Source organism: Cyrtonyx montezumae, unplaced genomic scaffold (genome assembly GCF_038088225.1).
Source record: "Cyrtonyx montezumae isolate F1298 unplaced genomic scaffold, pur_monq_1.0 scaffold_3, whole genome shotgun sequence".
Classification (NCBI taxonomy): Eukaryota; Metazoa; Chordata; class Aves; order Galliformes; family Odontophoridae; genus Cyrtonyx; species Cyrtonyx montezumae.
The window spans coordinates 102,213,900-102,238,546 of record NW_027072034.1 but is presented as its reverse complement, the minus strand read 5'-3'; the positions used below and the strand labels follow the sequence as shown (position 1 = coordinate 102,238,546).

At 43.2% G+C, this 24,647-nt stretch overlaps 1 protein-coding gene across 1 annotated transcript in view; it reads right to left on the bottom strand.

Moving 5' to 3' along the window:
* Window positions 1-272: 272 nt before the first annotated feature.
* The window catches only part of NINJ2 (ninjurin 2), a 43,300-nt gene continuing 18,925 nt past the window's right edge, over window positions 273-24,647 (bottom strand). Inside the window, exons 2-4 of the mRNA XM_065742606.1 lie at window positions 2,514-2,745; window positions 1,598-1,782; window positions 273-772 (exon numbers count right to left, since the gene is read on the bottom strand). Coding sequence (XP_065598678.1) covers window positions 1,619-1,782; window positions 2,514-2,745 — 396 coding nt within the window. The 3' untranslated portion in view covers window positions 273-772; window positions 1,598-1,618. The remainder of the gene's footprint in view (window positions 773-1,597; window positions 1,783-2,513; window positions 2,746-24,647) is intronic.

The window sequence follows — 24,647 nt, the reverse complement described above, 5'->3', positions numbered from 1 at the left end:
GTTGACAACGCCTTAAATTAAAATGGTTATTTATTAATAAAGTGATACCCTACACATCTGTCATGTCTCATTGTGGCAATTAGCCAGAGTTTCATCATGTGTGATGTTTCTCTTCTACCGTTTGTTAGGTTGTTCAGGCAGCACTCCAGATACACCCCATTGATGACATAAAACATAACAATGACAGAAAATACCTATTAACTTTCCAATACTGGAAATATCTGATTGTTTTTGTAACTGTTTCTCATTTCACTGTATTTCACCTCTTTTTAGTTATGTTGACATATGCATAATCTTCTATCCTCCCATGGTAACTTTTCAGTTTAAGAGATCCATTTGGGAGGTAAACTACTAGACAGCATTGCTCCAAGGATAGCAAATCGTGCTCAAGACCAAAAAAGCTGGATATTTTGTTTATCCTACAATGTACGTTGTTCATTCTTCTCTACAAAATGAGCCAATATTGATTATGTGAAGCAGGCAGCTGAAGTAAGAGATGAGGTTTAGGGAACTGTGCTTTGACGTAATGCACCTGCTGCTGTTTCTGTAGCTTTCTCTAGGGATTGCTGCAAAGTTTTTTCTAGCTTTGAGAAGCAATAGAAATTGTCACCCCTGCAGAACTGCACAGGCCTTATAGTTAAGGGGCAGGTATGCCACAGGACATGTACAATTTTGAAAGTTTAACTCTGTTCTCTGGGTTCTTTGCTGGGATCCTGCTGAGATCATTCAAAACATCAAGGAGAGCTTCCCCGCCTGTTGTGCTGCTCAGATCCTGCAGGAAAGACAAGGAATAATGGTAAGGCTGTGGCAGGCTTATCCATGTTGCACAGGCAGAGAGGAGCACTTGGAGCATAGTGGGTCACTTGGCACCATGGCCATGCCACGGGTCAGGACTGTGGGTCCTCAGCATTCCAACTCCTTTAGGTCCCAAGCCAGCAGTGTTTTATGGAGGCTTTCAGCCTTCACACTGAGTATCGTGGGTCTGTTGAGGTTTTTGGTTGCTGTTGCCCTGTTATATTCCTCTTAAACTGTGTTTACACACTGCAGGATAAGTAAGCAGACAGGAACTTTGCTTCTTGACCTAAAGCACCTTGACCTCATCTGACTTGATGTCTGAACCCAAGCATTTGGTTGGATCTCAGTTACAAGACACTCTCAAGTTAACTTCTTAAAATGACCCCTGCTGACTGTACTGACCATTGTTAAGGGCCCTTTTCCCCACTGCCTCCCAAGCACCTTCCCTTTCTTTTGCTCAGATAGTGCTTCCATCTTCAGATACCTCCCAACACATTGAATTTTCTTTCCCAAATTTAGCTCCCAATCACAACTGCTATTGCATCTTCCTGGGATCTGCAGTCTTCTGAGAACAGAATTGCTTGCTTCTGATGAATCCCAGCAGTTGGAAAGCTTGGTGTTCTTGCTTTATACAGCTAGAAAATTCCCCTCTGAATTTGTTCAGTGACCCCATGTGCCCACAGGGCATCAACATACCCTTTGTGAATTCGTGCAGCACTGCTTTTTCTTCCTTACAGTGATGTTTTCAGAAGCTAAGAGCTCTTGCGGGGTCTAGCAGTGACGGGGCTCCCCATTTTCTTACCTGACTCCACTTCTCTTTGCCTTAATAGGGACGAAAATTCCTGGTAGGGTAGAGGCCAGTCTTCTGTACTCCAAAGGCCGTGATGAAGATATTGATGATGACTGTGATGAAGATGAGAGCTGTTGCAGCATTGTTGAGTATATTCAGGCGGGGTTGTTTTGCCACATCATTCAGGTTCAAACGAGCTGTGTGATTCAGTGCAAAAACAAAAGGTCATTTTGTGTCTTGACTCCAAGTCCATCAACCCCTGCAAGACTTCCCTTTCTGGCAGAAGTTCATGGTGCCCCTGGAAAGGCATGTGGAACATAGGGAAGAACATGCCTCAGGATTTCCTGTAGCCTCAGATCCTGTGCCCCATATAAAGAAAACATCTACAGTGTACAGGAAAAGGTAGCATTCTGCTCATTTTAATATTGAACATGTCTGAGGCTGAGGGGTAGGAACTCCTACTTCAGATGAAACACTGGGCCAGCCTTTCTGAAACACTGTTGTTAACATACTGTCTATATGGTACTGGAAGAACTGTGTCATTGGTTAAATGTCAGTGTAATATAGGGAATATCTCTGCCTATATTTTTCTGTTGGGCCCCAGCTTGGGTGAGGTGAAAGTTGAAGCTAAAATGTGATATTCGTGAGATCTGCATGAAGGGACATGCCTTGTGATGCTGAAAGACGTGGTTTAGTGGTAAGATTCAGTTGGTCGGGTTAACAGTTGGACTTGATCTTGAAGGTCTTTCTCAACCTAGGTGATTTGATGATGCTATAATGCAGACCTACATCACCAGTGTTGAGCTGCTTTCAACTTTTCCCAGAGCCCTGGTTGCAGCCAGGAGACTGGTTTGGGAGCAAGAGGCCTCTCCTTCCCATCCCTGTGCCAGCAGTACTCTGCAGGGATGTGTGCATCTCAGTGGCTTACCAGTGATGATAAGAAGGATCCCAATCACCACTTGGAAGAAGAGGGAGATGCTGATGAGCACAATGAGGGTGGTGTAGTACTGGAAGGAAGTCCCCTGCTCCAGCACGGCTTTGAGCTGTGTAACGTTTGCCATGAACAGTGCCACATCCAGCATGCTCTCTGCCACGCTCTTCTTCGTTGCGTAGTGGTTGATGTTCATTGGCCCATTAGTTCGCAGATGAGGATTCATGCCCTGGGGAGATAAAAACTGCAATACCTGATACAGCTACTAAGCTGATGGGCCTGTCCACATCAGGCAGGCTGCTGCATCCCTGTGAGGGCTATCCAGAAAGCTGGGAAAGAGTTAAAGCTTGCTGTTTTAAAACCTGTCAAGAGCACCCAGTTTTCCCTCACAGTGTTAATAGGCACAAAATACTTGTGGTGATCAAGAGCTCAGCAAAGTTAGGAAAATAGTGTTTTTGTGGAAAACAAGCTTGTCCAGAGCTACGGTAGTATAGATTACCCAGAGCAAGGGGTTTTATAAGCATTATTAAATTCTCTTTCTTCAGGGTACAGACAAGCCCCAGACTTCGGGGGATTAGGGAGAAATCTTTCTGAGTCTGGTGCTCAAAGGACTGTCAGAGGCTTTGTATTACTGAATGGCAGAATTGCAGAGGTTGGAAGGGACCTCAAGAGATAGAGATAACCCTCCTGCTAATACAGGTACTCTATAATAGGTCACACAGGTAGGTGCCCAGACAGGTCTCTCATATCTCCATAGAAGGGCACTGGCTCTCTGGGCTACCTGTTCCAATGCTCTGACTCCTTTACTGTAAAGAAGCTCTTCCCCATGTTTTTAGGGAACTTCCAATGTTCAGGTTTCAGGCCGTTGCTCCTTGTCCTGTCACTACACACCACTGAGAAGAGCTGTCTTCGAACACTTTCTGCTGGCTCCTGTCTTAGGCAGTGTACCAGAGCAGATGTGACAATCCACGGGCACTATTTCTTCAAAACATCAGTCATCAAAATGCTTGGAGACACGGGGTGGGATTCATCACACCTAACTTTAATCACTTGCATATGTATCTCATCAGTGGAGAGAAATGGGTATTTACAAGGTGTGGGTGGGCTCATTACAAGATGTAGGTCATCTGGCTGCTTTTAGCCATTGGTCTTTTCTCTATCATCCTTGTCAAGCAAGTTCCTGTTAGCTGTCTTGACCCAAATGATGGGAGGAAAAAGAGAGACAAATGTCTTCACTCAGTGCCTTCAGCTGATTAAAAAAAAATCACCAGCAAAGACTAGAATAAGAAAAGGCTTAGATACATCTGTGAGCTATGATCTTCTTTTTCAAGAAGAATGAAAAACAATGTGCCTGTGTAGTAGACAGGGTTCAGTCTTGGCCGTCAGCCTCCTCCCAGCTGTCAGTGATGTGTGGCAGCCTTGCCCTCAGCACTTGCTGATGGGTAACCCTATAAATATGGAGCAAAGGACTGGAGGAGGCCTCTGAGGGGCCTCTTTTTCAGTGGAGTGTGGAAGAGGTTCTTCTAGATGTGTGCTGACAGTAGAGTTTGTACCTGTATCAAACTGGGACTGCTGTTTTGGTCATTTATTATCAGATAAAGTATAGGATGTGCACTTCCCCCCAGGTGGAACACTGAAGTGAAGCTATGGCTGATGAGCTCTGCTGCTGTCTTTGGTCTCCTCATCTGTCTCTGGGTGTTTCTGGCTTCTTCTGCCCTGGTTGTAGGCAGTATACTTGGGAGCGTTGTGTGGGCATGGTGTAGAAATGGGGCTCTATTTCAGAAGGTGGTTGTATACTGCTTTTGTGTGATAAAGGTGTGCAACAAAAAAGAGGACTGTGTCTGGTCTGAACTGTTGAGAAGTGTGGCTCCCTAAGGAGAGGCCAGCTTCAGGGTAGGGAACTACTTCCTCCTCTTGAGCTGGAGCCCCCTTCCCTTGTAGTAAGAAGGGGAGCAGTTGCCTGTTCACTTGAGACAGAGCTGAGGTTATGGCAACAAAAACAGACTGCCTCTCCTGTTGTTTTTGAGCATCTGGGGGACTGTTTTGCTAGCTTAAAACATGTAATTCTCCTGCTTTCTGACACTAAGGCTGCTGTTATTAAGAGGCTCCTTGGTTGTCTGTTTCTTTGCTGGATAAGGCAAGCAGTAAAGGATGCTGGAAGGAAAATGAAAGACTGGGGAGCTTGTAAGGACTCTTGAGACTGAATGTGTGGGTTCAGGGCTTGTTAAACATTGCTGCCTGATGTCCCTGTTCACTGCAGTGGGGTTGGACTGAATGAACATAAAGGATTCCTTCCAACCTAAATGATCCAGTGATGTCTGGGGCAGTAGAACAGTGGTATTGTATATCTGGGACAAGGAAGCTGGCAGAGGGATGTCTTCAAATTCTGGATCTAGGTGCTACAGCCTCTCAGCTGACTGAAGATCACTTGAGCCTGTCACAGCAGAGCACTACCTGCCTACCTGTCAAGGTTTGAAACCTGATCCCATTTAGTGCACTCCTCTTCTGGTGTCAGCCTTCTGCCCAGCAGCATTACAGTGCTGAGCATTGACAATTCATCTCCTTAATAAGGAATGAAGGATATGGGAACAAGGACTCCCTACACATCAGACAAAGCCTTTGTCAAACAAGTGACTGGCACGAGGAGGCTGAGGCATCTGTTCCTGGTTGTTTATGTGGAGGCAAATCAAGTGAGGAGCTCCTTTTGAATCAAACCTCTCTTTCCACTTGACCCTCAACCCCCTTTAAAAACCTGCAGTGAGAAATGGGATAGAGTTAGACAGTTTCTTCTCAGCCTTTTTCAAAGAAGGAGGCAAAAAATAGAGAAGATCTAACTGCAACTCTGTGCCCCTTAGGGGTTTTATGGCCCCTCTCTTTAGGGGAGGGCAGGCTGGAAGACACAGTAGGATGACATGGGATTGAGAAGCATGGAAACAATAATCCTCTTTGTGGGGATGCTCTGGTAGGAGAGGATGTCTGAGGAAAAGCCCTTGCTGCCCATCAGTTCCAAGGGAAATTCTGGAGAATGCCAAAGGAAACAGAGGCCTGAGTGCGAGCTGTGCGTGCTGCAGGGACCACAGCTGATAAACAGCAGAACAGAGGAACAAACAGGGCAACAGGCACTGGGGAAGTCCAGGTTCAATGTCCAGGGTATTTTTCCACAGGATTTGCTCACTGGCAGCCTTCAAACCACTCTGTAAACATTGATTGCTGAAGGTTAAAGCGCAAACTCATTTTCTTGTGAAGTAGGAGGGAGGCATGGTTCCCTTTCTACAAGCAAAACATGAAAAGATGCTCTCAGCCTGCGCTTCTGAGGGCACAGTTATTTGCTGCTCCGCTTGTTTTGCTCACCTCCTGTATCTCACCTCACGCTCACATACAAGCCAGGTGAGGATGCAGATATGAGTGAAGTTGTGTATGTGCAGTTAGTGATGCTGTCAGCACATAGGATGAGAGGAAATAACATCAGGTTGCTTCAGGGTGGGGTTCAGGTTGAGTACTAGGAAAAACATCTGAGAAGGAGTGGCGATGCATTGGCACAGGCTGCCCAGGGAAGTGGTGAAGTCACCATCCTTGGAGGTGGTCAAGAGCTGTGTGGATGTGGCACTGAGGGACGTGGTCAGTGGGTATACTGGTGGTAGGTGGATGATTGGTCTGGATGATCTTAGAGGTCTATTCCAACCTGAATGTTTCCATGATTCAGAGCCTCCCCTTTATCCAGCTCTGAGTGCTGGCACTGCATCCTTGCATCAACTCCATGCGAGAGATGGGAGGCCAGTGGTAGAACCTAACTGGTGGCTGGCAGCAGAGGAGAGGAGGAGGGGAATCACGAGACAGTAGAGCCCCATGAGAGCCTGTCCCAGCCCTTGCCCTCCGGCTGACACAGCAGCAGGGCTGTGCCTCCTGCCCAGCTGCAGCACTCGCAGCCTGCAGAGACCTGCTTGTCACATCAGGCATGTGTGTGCTGCACTGCCTCTCCCACCTCTCATCTTGCTCATCCTGCTGGACCCAAACTGTCTGCATCCTTCTGCTCCTTTCATCATCTCCTTTGAGCTTTTTCTTTGCTGTTTTCCCACGTTATGCCTCTCTCCTTGTCTTCCACATTTTTTCAGTTGTCAAGCTCCTGCCCTTCACTTGGGGTGCTGTCTCCTTCCCCCCCTCACTTTTCACCCTTTGGCACAGATCTATGATGAATTCCATGAATCTGCCTGTGCTACAGGGCAGCATAAATCACATACTGCACAAATAACTCCCTGACCAAACCTATATTAAACTCCCTCGTTAGGTGTATTTATGATACTGAATTGAGGGGATCCAGGAATCAACTGGCAGGCTGCAGGGATGAGCTGGAATAGAGGACAAGCTTTCTTCTGCCTGTTCCTCCTGCTGCTTGGAAGGGCAGAGGCAGTGGTAGAGGAGCCTTCATCCATAGCTCAGAAGCACTGGATGGGTTTGGGGGCACAAAAATCTTGTGGCACCAGCAACTATGATGTACTGATGGCCTGGTTGCTGAACAGAAGCAATTGGGTGGGAGTGTGTGGCAGAGGGAGGACAGCTCATTGAATGCACACAATACCATCAGCAGGAATAGTTATTTCCAAAGCCAGGATATTGGTGCCCGAGCCTTTTCAAGTCACTTGTGTTTAGCATCCAGAACAGATTCCCCCCTGGTGTTTGGGAGGAGAAAAAGAAAAGGCAAGAGAAGACTAAAAACAGCTTTACAGGAAGAAGTGTGTGTGGGGGGGAAAGTAGGTTAGCAGAGAAAATGAGTTTATAAAAAATGGAAGAGCAGCCGGGAGGCACAACAGTAACTATTTCATTGTGCTTACGAAGCTAAACACGTTAAGATAAATCCTGAAGCTGGATGGCTTGTGGCCCAAAATATTAAGAAAAGCTGGGCCAGATCTCAGTCTGCAGCCAGATCCAAAGAGCAAATGTTTGCATCAATTATTCTGGTTCTTAAATGCTTCTAGAGCAAGGTCTTAAATCTGAACTTCTCCCATGTCAAAGGGTGTCTGCAGCAATTGCTGAGGGTCAGGCTTATTTCTGAAATGGGGGGAAAATACTGATAACTATGCAGGGTCAGACCAAAGGGCCAACTCCCCTCTGACTCTGGTTCATAGCAGATGCCCAGAAGTAGAACTACTGGAATAGGACAAGCATACAGCAAGGGTCTCTTGTGATCTGTTGGCCCAGTGACCTGCAACTTGGAATTCAGAACCACCGTGGTGTTGGGCTGTTGCCAATTTTCATGTGTGAAGGCCTCATCTATGCATCCCTGCCTTGCTGTGTGGCTTAGGGTGTTCTGCTTGCTTTCCCCACGTCTTTGTTCCCCTGTCTATAAAATAATGAGGGCCATGTCTGGACAACACTTTTGGGCATAGGGTCTGATTTTTTGGATAATGCTGTGTGGAGCCAGGATTTGGACTCAATCCTTGGGGGTGACTTCCACTTGGTATAATCTATGACCCTCTCACTAGAGTTCACCTATGTGAGCATCTACTGTAGTACTGTGATATGCTCCCATGTTTGGTATATAATGCACATGGATTAAATTCCTTTCTCAGGTAAACCAGCGGAGTTGATGAAAATAGAGGGATGAATTGCTTTTATTTTTACTCCTAGGAAGCTTTACTTAGTGTTTTAGATAAACCTCCCTGTAAACCCCTCTGGGGGTTCATCTCTGGGTTTTGACATGTGCCTCTGGTCACCTTGAGTGCTCAGGGCTCTTCCAGAGGAAGGGAGCTGTGATCATCTAGGTGGAAAGAGGGGAGAATGTGACTGAGGGTTTCAACACATCAGAGCTGATGAAATCATATCTATAAACAGTGCAACTCGGGGCTTTTTGTCTCTGTATTATTTATAAGGTTTTTTCATCCACAAAGCATTTTTCCAGTTTCATGTGCTAACACTCACAACATCTTTGTCCTTTGTGTCAGTGTCTCTGCCTCCTATTGCAGTGCTCACGATGTCTTCAGTCATTCCCTGCTGACTTAGTTTCACCTGGGTGCAAACTATTCTTGTTCTTCAAAATCTGCCAGGCACAGCTTTCTTCTCTGCCAGGAAATCAAACTAATCTCTGGATCTAAAAGGGCTGAATCTGCAGATTTTGTTCAGAACCATCATGTGAGTTGTGTGCCAACTGAGGCCTTTTGCCATCAGGAGGAAAGGGAATAAAAAAGAAGGTGCTGTTGCCAATCTAAACTTTCATAGCCTCTTAATCCTAATTGTATGTGTTTGGTTGTGGGTTTTTTTTTCTTTGTCAGTGCTGGTCAAGCCAAGTATTGAATGCAGTAACTAGTGAGCTGGTACCTGGGTTGCAAGGGTAGGTGCTAGCCTCCAGCAGTGGGCAATGAGGGCTGCGGAGCAGCATCTCAGGTCTGCCCTAGGCTGTCTCACTTAGAAATAACATCAGCTGTCTCTGGGAAGATTTTTAAATGCATTAGGGATGTTCTAACAAATGGCTGAAAATGCGAGGTGATGCGTGGCTGTGGCTGTTCAGATTCAATTAGCGTTAACGCCCTTCCATTAAGCTCTGGCTTGCAGGGCTGCCTTGTGCTGGGGAACCTGCTGTGCCAGGGAAGGTTGCTGCCTTGCCAGAGCTGCAGCTGTGGGTGACCTGGAGAGGACAGAAGGTGTCATGTTGGGACAGAGCATGGCTGTGTGCTCAGGGGTGTGAGTGGGAGTGCTTCAGAGCTCGTCCATGTCATCTCTCTGAGGCTGGCTGGAGATCTGCTGTGTGTCTCAGCTATTGGGTAGTTATGCTTCTGAGCTCTTATCCACACATTTACTATTTCACTTCTCATGTGTTAAGAGCTCCCCAGTACAAGAAACCTCTTCTCTTCTGTGTACAGTGGCTAGCACAGTGGAGCTCCGGTCTCAGAGCCTGTTTGTTATCCTGATTCTAGGTGTTCCTGAAATTTTAACTTTATAATAGGGTTAACATTTAATTTCTGCAAAGAATTTACACATGATAATTACTAATAGATATTGGGTGAAGCTATGTGAATCTGAACCAATGGAAGATCAGGTTTGGGTGAATTTTGTGCCAGTACCTGTGGCTATTTTTTTTTTTTTTTGGCAATGTGACAGAAATCTGAAGCAGGCAGAACCTTGAGGTGGAGTGGCCTTGAATCAGAAGGCACCAGAAATCTCTCATCAGTAAAGCTGGTGTCATAAGAACAGTCTATTAACCTAATAGAATAAATCTAATAACTGGTGATTAGGGGCTTGAGGAACTCCCCTGCGGGGACAGGCTGAGAGAGCTGGGGCTCTTCAGCTTGGAGAAGAGAAGGCTCCACGGGGACCTTATTGTGGCCTTCCAGCACCCTTCAGGAGGCTTATGAAAGCTGGGAGGGGCTTATAAGGGCAGGTAGTGACAGTATGAGGGGAAATGGCTTTAAACTGGAAGAGGGTAAATTTAGACTATATACTAAGAAGAAGATCTTTACTGTGAGGGTGGTGAGACACTGGAACAGGTCGCTCAGTGAGGTTGTGAATGCCCCCTCCCTGGAAGCATTCAAGGCCAGGCTGAATGGGGCTTTGAGCAACCTGTTGCAGAGGGAGGTGTCCCTGTCTATAGCGGAGGGGTTGGAACTAGATGATCTTAAAGGTCCCTTCCAACCCAAACCATTCTATGATTCTGATTTAAAAAATAAAATAAAAATAGCGGCTAACTCTTTCATTAGAGGAATTGCTAGATGAGATGAACCAAGTGTCTTTGCAGGATGTTTCCATTCCTTCAGTCTTGGTTCCTCTCCCAGTAACTTCTCCAGACCCCTTGGTGTGTATGAACCCACTGGTCTTCATTAAGTGCAGAACTTCACAAACTGCACAAATCCAGTAAGTTCTCAAACAGTGTTGTCTGTCCAAGGCCCTCCCAAGGCTTGCTTCTTTTGGGGGGAGCTGGTGTTCCTGGGCAGGGTGCTATTGCTAGAAGGCACTGGGAACCAGAGATCTGGGGGCACAGGTGATAGAGTCACCATAGGAGCCCTTCCTTTGTGAGGGCCAAAGGAAAGATCCAACACAGCATCTTCACAAAACCCTAACTAGCTGGGAAGAAAATCTGAGATTGTGCCTCCAGTATCATGTTGCTTTATATGGGTTTAACGACTTGAGCCATCGGAGTTGGGAAACTTTGATTTCATTGTTCCTGTTAATAGTTTAATAGGGAGTTGGACTGAGTCTGTGCCTTAGGATGAACAGTAAAACCCAGGGAGGAGTTTTAAGGTGGTTATAGAGTGGAAGATTTTCCTTAGTAGGCTTTTGCCAGAAAGACAAGGGAGGAATTTGAAGGGTGGGGTCATCCTGCTGTTTGTAGCTTGCTATGTTGACAGAAGGATTCATAGGATGAGGTTGAGGTTTTTTCCTTTTCATCTTTCAGTGAAGCTTGATGATGCCGTAAAAGCTAGCTATGTTGAAGTCAGGCCAATGATATAGGGTGCTATAAACATGGCCATTGTATGTCAGTAATATTGTACATAAATTGTGAACTGCAGCTAGGTAGAGATCAGCATCAAAGCAGCCAGTGGCCAGTAACACCTTCATTTTCTGAAAAATGGTACTGGGACTTCTTTATCCAACTTTCACCAAAAGTTGAACAAATAAAACATTTATCTTTAGCCATTTTAGCTTAAGTTCACAATGTTGGATTAAATTATACTCCCCCAGTGTAAATGATTAGCATCTGAAAGCATCTCTGTTCAAGTAAGATCAGACCGAGTGGCAAAACTGAAGTGCTGAGATCAGTGGTTTATTGGTTTTTTTTGTTGTTGTTGTTGTTGTTTTTTCTCTAATAGTAGCTAACATGATTATTCTCCTCTGCAACCAATATTAAGTAGTTCATGATAGATCCCTTGGGTGGTCCCCAGGCCAGTGGCATAACAAGGAATTCAACATCTTGGATTTCAGCCATGGGGTGCTGGAGGGAGCAAGGCAAAGTCATGTGTTTCAAGGGATGTCAACAAGATTGAAGCAAGTATTTGACAGTGTGAATAAAGGCACTTGAAGTCAGCAGAAAGGGAACAACCTCTGTTGTTGTTGTTGTTGTTGTTTTCCTCTTGAAAGTTGTTTTGTGTAGGTCTCTGATACCAAGGAGCTGGTGCATCTAGTTTCAACCCTCCCCCTGCTGTGGGCAGAGTTGCCAACCACTAGACCAGGCTGCCCAGCTGTGCCCTCACAGCTGCCTCTGCCTTCCCGTCAGAAGTTCACTTTGAAATCTCTAGGTCCTGCCTTACAGCAGCCAGCCCCTTTTCCATTGGTTTGTCTTCCTAAAAGCTAGAACCTGATGGGTTATTATCCAGCCTTTACTAGGAGGAATGTTGCAGGAGAGATGGCTAAATTAAATGAGACCCGAGGTAACCAGCAGGTGGTGCTCAGTAGTAAATGTGAGTCAGTGCAACCAGATACCCTATGCTAGCAATATTTTTCCAGTGGATTATGAATTCAGATATGATGATGACTAAAAGGGTTTATATGCTACCTAGACATTGCAGAAGTGCACTAACTCCTCATTTATGTCTATGTAACATGTAAGCTTCTCTGACTAGCTACGGTGTAGGGATTGAAGTCTGAGGGCAAAGAGTTCAGAAAGCTGCAATTCTTTGGGCTTCAAAGATGTCTCATGTAACTCATTCAAGATATGCTGCCATAGGAATCTACACAGCAAAAGAAATATACAGAGCACTCTCTCTCCTCTTCCATCTACCGACCATCTATTTTAGAATTCATTTTGTGCTTTTTCCTTTGTGCTAAAATTATACACAAGAGCCTGGACTGAGTTGTAGCTGGAAGATTGTTGTGAGTAATGTGTACAACAAAGCCCAGGAGGGAAGCACTGTAAAAAGAGCTACTTCAGAAGCCAGTCATGCATGTAAAACTGGCTCTTATTAGATTTGATTTATTTTTTTAAATGGTTGCTGTAGCCCTAGATTGTTTTCTTTTGAATATCGAGTATCAGCCACCTGGCAAACATTATCCCAGAAAGATTTCTCTTCAGGTAAGACTGCCTCTCCTGGCTTGACACTATATACTGAGTTTCAATAGCAGCCTCTGGGAATCTTAAGTTTCTCCTCCTTGCAGCACAGAAAGATGCTGCAGTAGATTTGGGCAAGTGTTATGCTTTGGTTTCAGTTCCTCTTGCAGCTATTGCTGCGGCTATCCAGCTTTAAGCAAAAGCAACACTGGAGGTCAGGTTAAATAGTATTTTAGAAATAAAAGCAGCTGTGACTTAAAACCATTACAACTCTTGTGCAGAATACAAGCAAGCATAAACTTCATCCTGCTGTTTCAGTATTCAGAGCAGTCCTTCTCTGAAGTGAGTTTTCCCGTATAGTCTTAAATAGTGAATGTCTACCAGTCTCAAATCTGTCAAGAGCAGGAATATATAATGCATTACCTTGCAACCCAAGACACAGATGACAAAGCTTAGATTGAAAGCGAGAAGAAAGGGAAGAGTATCTCAAAATAGATTAAGCATCCAGAGAATAGGATTTTATGCCTCCAGAAGTGATGCAGGCTTTCCAGATGATGAACCAGTAAGCCTTCATAGACAGCTGAGAAAGCTGATGTGGCTAAAGTGCTTGTGAGTGTGCACATATGTGGGGAGGAAGATCACACTGCCCATTCCTGCCTAGCTGGAGGAGCCAAGGTGTCCAGGTCCATCTCAGCACATCAGGCCTTACTGCTGCTGCCATTCAGTCCAATATTCTGTCTTGGACTTGTGGAAGTGGTAGCTGACTTATAATTCCTTCAATTCAAAAATCTAATAGTTAGGAGAGACCAGTGTTAATGAAGTGTTATTCCTTTTAATGAGCCTGATAGGGCTGGAACTCCTGCTATTCCCAGTGGGAACCTTGCAGCCACACCACTTGGCTTAGGCTGCTGTTCCACAGGCAACCAGGCAGCAAAATGCTTTTCTCTCAAAATGAGGCAGTTTGAGGCCTTTCTTTTCAACCATCTCTGAAGTTATTAGAAACCCTGAGTTTTGTTATACCAACACACCTAGAGTGTCACAGCAGTAAGTGCTTTGCATGAGGAAATCTGAAGCAGCACATAAGCAGATGGCTGTAGAATGGCCTTCTGACTGCAACCATCATCAGAGGAAGGCCTGTTTGACATGTATGTGCCTTCATGGCCAGCTGTGCTTCTACTGACAGCTGCGGGGAAGAGAGCTTCCACTAACCTCCCTGGGGGAAGTAGGAACAGGTATGCAGGGAGTGCTGCTGGGGTATGCTGTCCCAGGGCACTGAGTAAGAGCTTCTGTTGGCTCTGGGGAATTAGGCATGTTACTCAGTACATCAGTACATATCCGGAGTTCTCAGAGGTTGCATCACTCAGATGCAACCTACCTTAATGTGGAAAGTGAAGTGAGGAAAGCAAATCGTGTCCAGGAACAGCTTCAGGAGTGGTCACTGTCTCTGGCTGTGCTGTCAGATGTGCTCCAGCTGCTAAGACACTTGCACTTTTGAATTTGTATTATCTTATCAGTGACGTACTTGAGGGTTTGGTGGATGATTTATGTATGCTGATTCACAATCCATCTCAGGTGAAGTTAGCAGCAAAAGATACAATCTCCAGTGTCATACACAGAATTTGGGGAACATCCCTGATCAGATCCTTCCCTGGCACAATTTTCTTTGTGACTTGCAGAGTTATGATTAGCTCTGCTGCCTGTGAAGTTGGAATTGAGACTGTGTTCTGGCAGTTTACACACCATCAGCTCTCACTTATCTGTGGGTGGTTTATTCAGGTTATGGATTAACTGAGCAATCATTTAGCAACACCCTGCTCTCTGCTGCTTCCAGCCCAACCTGGTACTGGGGCTGTGCAGACTTATCTCAGCGCTAATTTAGGAATCTCACAGCATGTCATCTTCTGTGTTGCTGAGCTTTATTTCTCCTTTATAGCTTTGATGCCTGTTCTCAACTCCTGGGCACAATAACAGCCAACTACAGCAAAATATCAGTTATGGCACTTACCTTGGAAAATAATAAACCGAATATATTGGCAAATAGTTTTGTTTTCTATGTACACCGATTACTTTGTGGGAAGCTTATCCAGGACAGAAAATCCCAGCAGTTTTTCCCTTTTCATAGAACTGTTGAGGTTAGAGAAGATAAAGATTATTTAATCCAATTGTTTACCTACCACCAATATCACCTGCTAAACCAAGTCTCGTGCTCAGTTACTTTTGGTGCATGAATTGAGGAGTGACCTCACAGGAACAGGAGACAGCCAGCAATAGTCACCTGTTAACCTGAAGCCTCTCAAGACCAAACTCCAACTGCTTCTCCCACCAGTGCATCACGCCAGCAAACTCAGTGGCTTTGAAGTACCAGCAAGACCTGTACTGGGACACCCTCTCTATGGTTTTACAGACACTAGAGTGAGTGCTGCAGATCTCTGATGGAGCAAGAAGATCTACGTATCAAAAGCAGTAGCTTAGAAACTATGTTCCTCATGCAAGCATGTTGTCAGGGAAGTGGTATTACCATCTGTCCTAAACCCTCAGCTACCATGGGTGTGGGAGAGTGCCTGTGGGACCCATGCATGAGGACTTGGGGCCCCAGCACTAATGGAATATGTAACTGGCTTTGTGGAGTAAAAAGAAGCATCCTGAAACCTTGTGAACAAAGAAAGGTCTGCTTCCTTAATGAGGCAGGGTTCAGGTGCATACAATCCTGGGGCTCTCCAGCATGATCTGCTACTTTCCCAAAGCTGTTCATACTATCATTCTGAGTATTTACCTTCACAGTTAAAAAGCTCATTTACTGATGGTGTAAAAAAGGTTCATTTCTCTCCTAAAGAACCAGTTTGGTCAGTCAGCCTGGGTGTCGACAAGAGATAGAAGGAAATCATTAGAAGAAACTGCATATGAGGTATGCTAATTAGCCATGTGGTTGATACCAAACAGTAGAGGTTTTTGTGGAGTCTTGGGAATGCAGAGAAATAATTTTACCTTACTAAACAGGAGGGCATCCAGCTCTGCTTCCCTGCCTGGGAAGTAGGTCAAGAGGAAGTGCACTTTCAATTCATATTCATCTCATAATTATTTAACATACTGAAGAACAGCATTTCTGTCAAGGGGAAAAATGCTTCTGTGGCCAGTCTTATGGAAGAACTCAAAGCAACAGCATGCATATTTGACGCTTTCAGCCTCAGCGCCCATCAGCCTTCCACATGAGCTCTCATTGTACTTCTGCTGCTAGTCCTGACCTTGCCAGGCTTCAGAAGTACTTCAGATAGCACCAGCAGTGTGAGTGTACCATATCACACTTGCCAATGGGACTCAAAATGTGATGTGGTCTTGCTCCTGTTATTAAAGCTAACTGTCATCTTTCACTGTCACTGTTAGAGAAGCTAGAGGTCCTGACAGAATCACTTGTCAGGATGTGTATATTAAACAGAAGATTAGGATTGTGGGCTTTTTTTTGTTTGTTTGTTTCAGAAGTATTCTCTTTTCACTACTCTAAGAAAATATTTACTGATTTTTTTTATATGCTAGAGAGTAATTTGAAATAGAGTGGCTTTTGGAGACCACATGGTCCAAACCACTGTTCAAAGCCAGGCCGACAGTTGCATTTGGATTCTTGGGATCCTATCACAAAAGGGTTAAATGACCATCCAAAACCTCTCTGAACAATGTGATGTAGTATGACCCCCCATTATAGTGATTTTTCTTTTTCCTTAGATGTTTTATAGCTACATTTTAGAAATTGATATTGAAGGTTAAGTAAGGATAGATCTATATTAGTCTATGTAGAGAACAAGTACATGGTCACCTACAGTACCCATTATTTTGGTATTCTTTCAGAAGAGAGCCTTTCCTGGGAATTGGGTTGAGGGAGTTGAACAAACTTGTTTCTGATATATGTTTTCTTATGATTAGAAGGAGTATGTAAAGCAGCAATGAAAAAGAAATAATAAAACCAAGCAGCAGTGTCTCATAGAGAACGATGACAACATGATGGTTCTAATTTAGCATGCAACTATAGAAAAACATTAACGTTAGGCTAAGGCTGGGCACTTCAATTTGACAAAACTGTTAGATGTTGGAAGAAAACTAGGGGGAATGTGAAATAACGATAGCATTAAAAAGCACACTGCTTTCAAGCTGCAGTGTATAATCTCCACATATGCTCCTTACAAATGTTTCTAAAAAATAAAAAATGAAGTGACCTAATTTTCTTAGAAGAATTGCCGGTAGCTTAGAAAATGAGCATATTGCCACACCAAATTGTCTAAGTTCCAGAGCTTTTTCTATAGTAAAATATTTAGTAGCTAGCTCTATTCTCTGTCCCGGTTAAACCATTTTTCTGATAGACTTTCCTTGGTTTCATCATAACTGAGGGAAAAGTTTCAGTGTTATTTCAGCGTTATGCTCTAACTAAGTTGACTGCAGTGAAAGTTGTCTAATCATTTAAACTCCTTGGCTGGTGAAATCTGAACTCAAAAATTTCTGAATCTTTCTTATCCAAGGTTCTAGATGTAGAAGTGAGCTAATACAAAGTGGCTGCTTTGGTGGGGAAAAAAAAAATCCACTTTTTATTCCTTCAATGGGATTCCTCCCCTGTAACACCATGTATAAAATAGGATGCACTGGATTTAATTTAAGGAGCAAACAACAAAGCTCTTCAGGAACTGTGTACTTTTATGAATGTACCTATGCATACTTATGTATATATTGCTAGATGCTCTTATTGTTCTGTGCTTCAGGAATTAGTTAGGTAAAGTTGGTAGGCTTTATATTCATAACACATCTCACCTAAATCAATTTTCAGTTGTGAACAAGACCCTAATCTTGTAATAATTAGCCTATTCACTACTGGTGGACTTCTACTCCATTCTCAGAAACACTCTCCTTGATTCCCCATGCTTCTCAAACAGCAGTAATGAACAGGAAGGAAAAGCATAGAATCATAGGGGTTGGAAGGGACCTCAAGAGATCATCGAGTCCAACCCCCCTGCCAAAGCAGGTTCCCTACACCAGGTCGCACAGGTAGGCATCCAGGCGGGTCTTGAGTATCTCCAGAGAAGGAGACTCCACAACCCCCCTGTGCAGCTGTGCCACTGCTCCGTCACCCTTTCCATAAAGAAGTTCTTGCGCACATTTGTGCAGAACTTCCTGTGCTGCAGTTTCTGTCCGTTCCCCCTTGTCCTGTCTCCACACACTGCTGAAAAGAGTCTGGCCTCGCCACTTTGTCCCCCACACCTCAGATATTTATAAACCTGGATCAGGTCCCCTCTCAGTCTTCTTTTCTCAAGGCTAAACAGACCCAGTTCACTCAGCCTTTCTTCACAGGGGAGATCCTCCAGGCCCTTCACCATCTTTGTGGCTTTCCACTGGACTCTTTCCAAGAGATGCCTGTCTTTTTTATACTGGGGAGCCCAGAACTGGACACAGTACTCCAGATGAGGCCTCACCAGGGCAAGTAGAGGGGGAGGATCACCTCCCTTGACCTGCTGGCCACGCTCTTTTTAATGCATCAACTAGTCAAGATCGTTTACCTGTTCTCAGTTTGCCGGAAATGCTGTGTGCTCTGTTTTCTTCACTAATGTACTGAAAAAAAAAAAAAAGCCTCACAAAAAAATCCATCAAACCAATGTTTCATAGCTTAGCATTTTCCCTCTGGACTTGTCAATCCAACACAGTTCACCAAGAGCACAACCTAATTATCTTTACTATTAATAAAATGCAAGCCTCTGAAAGGTTTAATATGGTTAAGTACTCAGTATTTTAGTGCGTCTTTGAGTGTTTATAATCTAATTTTCCCTGTAGTTTTTCATTTCTTCAGTAAGAATACCTAACAGATTCCCACTAATTTTCAAGCTGAGTGGAGTTAGTTAATTCCCAGAAAATAGGGCACCATGACAAGCCTAGCAACTCCTGCTAGTGGCTAAGTGCTTAGACTAAATCAGGAAAAGAACCAAACCCTGGTCCCAGCACATTCTGAATATTTTGAGCATTTCTCTGCTACTTATTTGCCAAGGCATCTATGAAAAGGATGAATGAAAGTGTCTGGGAGAAGAACCTTGGACAGATCTAAACAGGGAAATGTAAATGAAACCTGAAAATTATTCTAAAAAACATTAATCGCTGACTGATTCACAATTATGAAATTGTGGTTAAAGACTTATTTGGTCAGAGGCATTTCCTCACTAAGTGAGGAAGCAAAGGCAGCTATTAAAGCTATCAAATAAACAGGGGTCAAGAGAAGAAAGAGGAAGGAGGTAGCAATTACATAAATTTGAGAATGTGGAAATTCAAATAGAGGAGAAAGATCTGAGCAGGAGTAAAAGAAGCCTTATCTCACAGCCTAAGGACACAAAGGCATTTTAAAGGATAACAGGAATAAAATAATTCCTAAAAATAGCATAGCCTGCTTGCTAGCAGAAGACTGGGAAAGTCTTAACAATGCAGAATTATTCAGTAGTTCTCCTTCACATTTAGAAGGAAGCTAGCTGATGTAATCATGCCTCAAGGGAATGGAGAAGTACCTTCCAGCCCTCCCAAGTTCCTAAGAGAGATGTTAAGCAGTGATCATAAAGAACTGAAAAAATTACAAAACAACCAGTATGCCTAGATAGCGCCAGTTACACGAAACAGAACCATGTGAGATGAGTAGTCTTCTCTTGTTAGCTTGTAGCAAGCCTTTATCCAGTAAGGAAAAATTTGGGTATGAGGAAGTGGTAACTCAAAAGCAAGACAAGATAACTTGGGTAAAAACCAGTTTGTTTGACAGTAGAGGAAGATAGTACAAAAGTTTGATGGTTAAATCAACTGTTAGAGAAGGTAAAGGCATATGTCATATTGTACCAAGTATAATGTGAAGTTTGGGTTTTTTTGAAGGCCTTTTAAAAAAATGTTGTAAAATATTTAAAAACACCTATTGTTTTCTACATTTTCCTGCTCTAGTAGATTGCCTTTTAGAGATTTTTATCAATTTCTGTGGCATTCTCTGGTAGCTGGGATTAGTTGGTGCCATAGCTGGACTTGGCACAGATGTTGAGTGTTAGAGAGAGCTGGAGCCATCCAGACTAGGATCAACCTGTTGTCCGTGTCGTTTCTTGAGACCAAAGCTAGCTCACATAGATGTTATAATAGAACAAAATATGTGAGAGGTACCCTGTTATGGAAAGCATGTGGGTTGTGAGGCTACTGTGGCTAGAAGAGTATGTAAGGGATAATATTTTGAACAAACGTGTATTTATTTATCTTTGTAGGGATAGAGAAGGCAAGAGATCCCTTAACTTTCTGTGTCACAAGGTGAAAGAAGTCTCAGCTGATCCAATATGGATATCTTGATTCTAATCAACATAGTCACCTGCCAGGTAGCTTTGTCAGGGAAATTTGCATTGATTTGACTTTATAAAGGTAACCATAATCCGTTTCTTAACTGGTCTTTTTACTAATGGCTAGGTATGATACAAAAGAGGTACAGTTTATGAGCATTAAGGGCTATACGACAGAAAGGCAGTGATTCTGCAGTGGATTTAAGGATCCAAATGGCAACAGAGCTGAATATGAACTTGATGTAGGATATGGCAGTTCTGTAGTGATGCTAGGAGCAAAGCCATGTTCACAAGATTCATTAGTTTAATTCAGGAATAGTTTGAGAAACAAGCTGTCTTGTCTTTACCTGAGAAATCCAGAAAATCTGGAGAGCACAGAGGAAAAGAATAATACAAAATATGAAAATACTACAAAATGTCTTCCAGCGTGAAACTAAAGAAGATCTGATCCCTCTTCATTTTTATGCTTACCTCCTTAAAGGAAGACTTAATTCAGATTTTTTTAGTAGCAGAGTTTACCCTAAAGTAAATTTGTATTGTTGTTGGAGAACGCATATTCAAATCCTACAATGGGAAGCAGAAACTACGTAAGTTGAAATTAGAAATAAAGACTGTGAGGTAACTTGCCAAGAGAGGAGGCAAATTCTCCACCTCTTGAAACCTTCGTATCAAGATGTGACACCGTATATGTTCTAGTCAAAGACCGGTTACTCTAACTCTGTGCAGAAAAAGCAAAATGATACAGCATCAGCCTTACGCAGGAGGTGAGACTGAATGATTCAGTGATCCCTAAGGACTCATGTCTGTTACTCTTCTTGAACTTTTGAAATGTATTGCTGTACAGTGGCAAACTGCAGTCAGCTCTGGTGCTAATATAGCAGCTATTCTATCTATCCGTTATAATGAGGGTATAGATAGACTCAGATCCCTTCGTTAAATTAAATAACTTACTGCATAATAAGCTCTGTTCAGGCAGCCCTATGGGATCTGGATATTGATATTTAAAAAAAGCATGAGTATAAGGGATCCTAGAACCAGGAAGGACCTTGCCATGTGATGATGGTAATGTACATTCCTGTTAGTGCTGGATTATTTAAAAAAAGAGGAAGGCATATTTTCCCTGAAGTGACTACTCCTTTGCTTTTGCCTAGCTTCCTGTCAGAGAACAGCATGCATTCTAAAATATCTCCAACATATTTGTATCTTTAATTATCTTCCTCTCTAAGCATAACTCAAAAAGAAAATAAACTACAGAGTTAAATTGACAGTGAAGGCAGCATATCATTCAGATCTGGTCATGTCCTGACATCAAAATATATTTTTTAATTAATTCACCTAACTTCTATGAAATCCCAAAGATAAAGATGGAGAGTCTTTAGGATTGTGTATGGCTTAATGTCCCTTGAGAAAGGCTTTGATACTGTACTAATGCTACTGTAATCGTATGGCAGGCTGGCCCAGTTTTAAACGATAGGATAAGAGGTAACAGCCTTAGGTTGTGCCAGTGGAGGTTAGGCTGAATATTAGGAAAAAAAAAAAAAAAAGAAAGAGCAGTGATAAATTGGAACAGGTTGCCCAGAGAGGGGGTGGAGTCACTGACCCTGGAGGCCTTTAAGAAACTGGTAGGTGTGTGGCTGAGGGCATGGTGGTGATAGGATTAGGTTCATAGGTTCATAGGTACATTAGGTTGGAAAGGACCTACAAGATCATCTAGTCCAACCATCCTCCTATCACTATCCCTACCCAACTACTAAATCAAACCCCTTAGCACCTCATCTAAACGCTTCTTGAACAGCGCTAGGGATGGTGCCTCAACCACCTCCCTAGGCAGGCCATTCCAGTGCCTGACCACTCTTTCAGAGAAAAAATGTTTCCTCAGGTCTAATCTAAATCTTCCCCGGCGCAACTTGTGGCCATTCCCTCTCGTCCTGTCGTTATTTATCAGGGAGAAGAGGCCCACCCCCTCCTCACCACAACCCTCCTTCAGGAAGTGGTAGAGTGCAATAAGGTCTCCTCTGAGCCTTCTCTTCTCCAGACTAAACAATCCCAGCTCCCTCAGCCGCTCCTCATAAGACTTGTGCTCCAGACCCCTCACCAGTTTTGTTGCCCTTCTATGAACACGCTCCAGGGCCTCAATGTCCTTCTTGTAGTGAGAGGCCCAAAACTGAACACAGTACTCGATGAGTATTGATGAGGATGATGATTAGACCAGGTGATTTTAGAGTTCTTTTCCAACCTTAATGATTCTTTGATTCTATGGACCACCTGAAGAATCCTCCTCCTTTGTCTTTCCTGTAATGGTTACTTTGGGACCATGCAACCATGGAGCAGCACTTGAAGGTGCTACATTCAGCTCTTGGCCTCAGCATTTTGTGACCTTTCTTTCAACTGTATGAATAATAGGAGCACCAGAGGGCTGCATGTGTGGCTCCATGAGCTTAATAACTTTTTGATAATTTGAAGATAGTGGTGAGTTATGAAGATGAGTAATTACTTTAGAACTCGTGGCATACCATTGCGTGAGGTGGGGCATCTTTGTTTGGAGGGCAAACTGGCATATAAAATCCATCTGACCTCTGTACTGCAGCTCATCCTGGCATGCCAAATTGTAGACTACAAACACATACAGAGAGATTTGAATATTTGGAAGTTACATAAAAAGTCATCAGTCAGAGACATAGCTACTATCTGACTTAAGTTCTGAACCAGAACTTTATTCTTCTACACAAAAACTGCATGAAGCAGTGCTTGAATCAGTTAACCTTTTGAGAACAAACTAGAAAGAGGTTGCTTCTTGGAACACCCTGGAACTGCGTGAGCACTAGCTGGTTTTGGGTTATGGATTTCCAACTCTTTCTGGGGTTTGCCTGTAACAGCCTCAATTATCTGCCTAACTACCGTAATTGACTTTCCTGCAGTGCAGTTAAGATTATTGTATTCGGCTGAAGAAAATTTGTATCTCAACCAATAGTGCTATACAGTCAGTAAATACGTGGCAGGTAACTGACTCCTTTCTACTTGTCCTCTCTATTTCCAAGGTCAGGAAAATGAAACCTACTGAATGCAGAAAATCTCAGTTCTCCATGTCATGCTCAAAACCAGAAGTCTCCCATTTTATTAATGCATGTATTATAGGTATGAAATGTTTATTCAAGATATCTTGCTGCAGAGTTTGGAATTTGCTTTATATTTACTAAGACCACACTCAGTGGGTTTTACAGCGCTTGGATTGCTAAATCCAGTGAGTACAGATAACCGTTGCAATGGCCAACACTGGCACTGAAATATTAATGCAAGAACATCCAAAGCTGAGTGTGTAGGTCCCTGTAGCCTCAGCCAGAGAGCCAAGTTTTTCAGCAGAAAGCTGTAACTGATCCAGATCCTGTGTGGCTCAGGCCCAGAGGAGAGTGCGTAATATGCACTGATTACTTGGTTACATTCAGTTTATTTTGTTCTGATCTGGAATGGTGGCAAAGCATTTCAAAACTGCCTGGGAAAGAAAAGTCTGAGGAGGTGGGTGACCCAACAAACTTTAAAATTGGAATGTCTACATTATGTTGAGAGAATGTGCTAACTAATCTCAACAGTATTTTGTAACATAAAATACCAGGACACTCAAATCCAAAAGAGACAGCCATTTCAAAGTGAAAAGATGAAATTATTCATTTTGAAACATTTAGGTGGAAAGCTTACGTATATTTTAGCTGAATCAACACAGCTTTGGAAACATTTACTAGAAACGTCTTCTTTTTTCTAATAGAAAGTGATTCTGCACCAAGATGTTTGGTTTTTTTTTTTTCAAATGTAAAACTTCTGGCCAAGATGTTATACTGCTCCAAGTAAATGTTAACAAAGCTTGTTCAATATTTCATCATCAGCTCTTTCAGAACACTGAGTTGCTTAGGGAGAAAACAAACAAACAAACAACAAAATAAAACAAAAAGAAAAAACACACAAACCACCAAAGCCTTTCCTGTGAAATACATGTACGTCACACTTGAGTCAAACTGGCAATAGCAACACCAGCACATATTTGGAAGGAGGGACAGTTTTTGTTTCTACAGTATTCCTCATTCCAAAACAGACAATAATATTGTTCCAGGCTAAATTTCCAAACCCTCAGAGAGGAAGAAATAACTGCCCAGTATGACTTGCTCTGTAATGAACCAAGATTGTGCATGTGTAAAGCCCTACTTGATAACATTCAGTGATTTACAGATCATAAACAAAAAAGAAAATGGAGAGTCACTGTTTGAATAGCAGCCGAAGAGAATATTCATTAAGTTTAGTTCACTACTCAACAATGTGGCTCAGAAAACATACTTCAGCAGTTGGAAACGCATTGGAAATTGTTTACCTTTTTTCTGATTTTTCATCTTGGCAAACGTATCCATAGGAAAAACAAAAAGTAACCTACTAGCCAGATGCATGCAGGCATTGAATGTATGCCACTGCTGAATAGTACCACATATAGTTGATGCTGACTCCAAAAGAAATCTTGATCGGTACTCAGCTATCACATTTTACTCTGGCAAAAGCTCAAGTGATTAGCGTCTTCCAGCATGTGGTCAAATGATGTCACCCTCTGTGGGCCATCCAGGAGGATGAAGAATTAAGGACCTGCTATCAAAAAATACCCCATCCCTGTGAATAGTCAGGTCACTGGAATGCAAGCAGAGTCATTGCAGTGGGTTGAGGATTTTCCAGCTAGGGTAAGAGATGGCTACTACTGCTACAGACAGATCATAAATGCTCTTTTGCTTTTACAACTGCACTGATCCCCTTGGAATGCATATAGAAAGGGAGAGGAAACCAGAGAAAGCACTTCTTACATCAGCT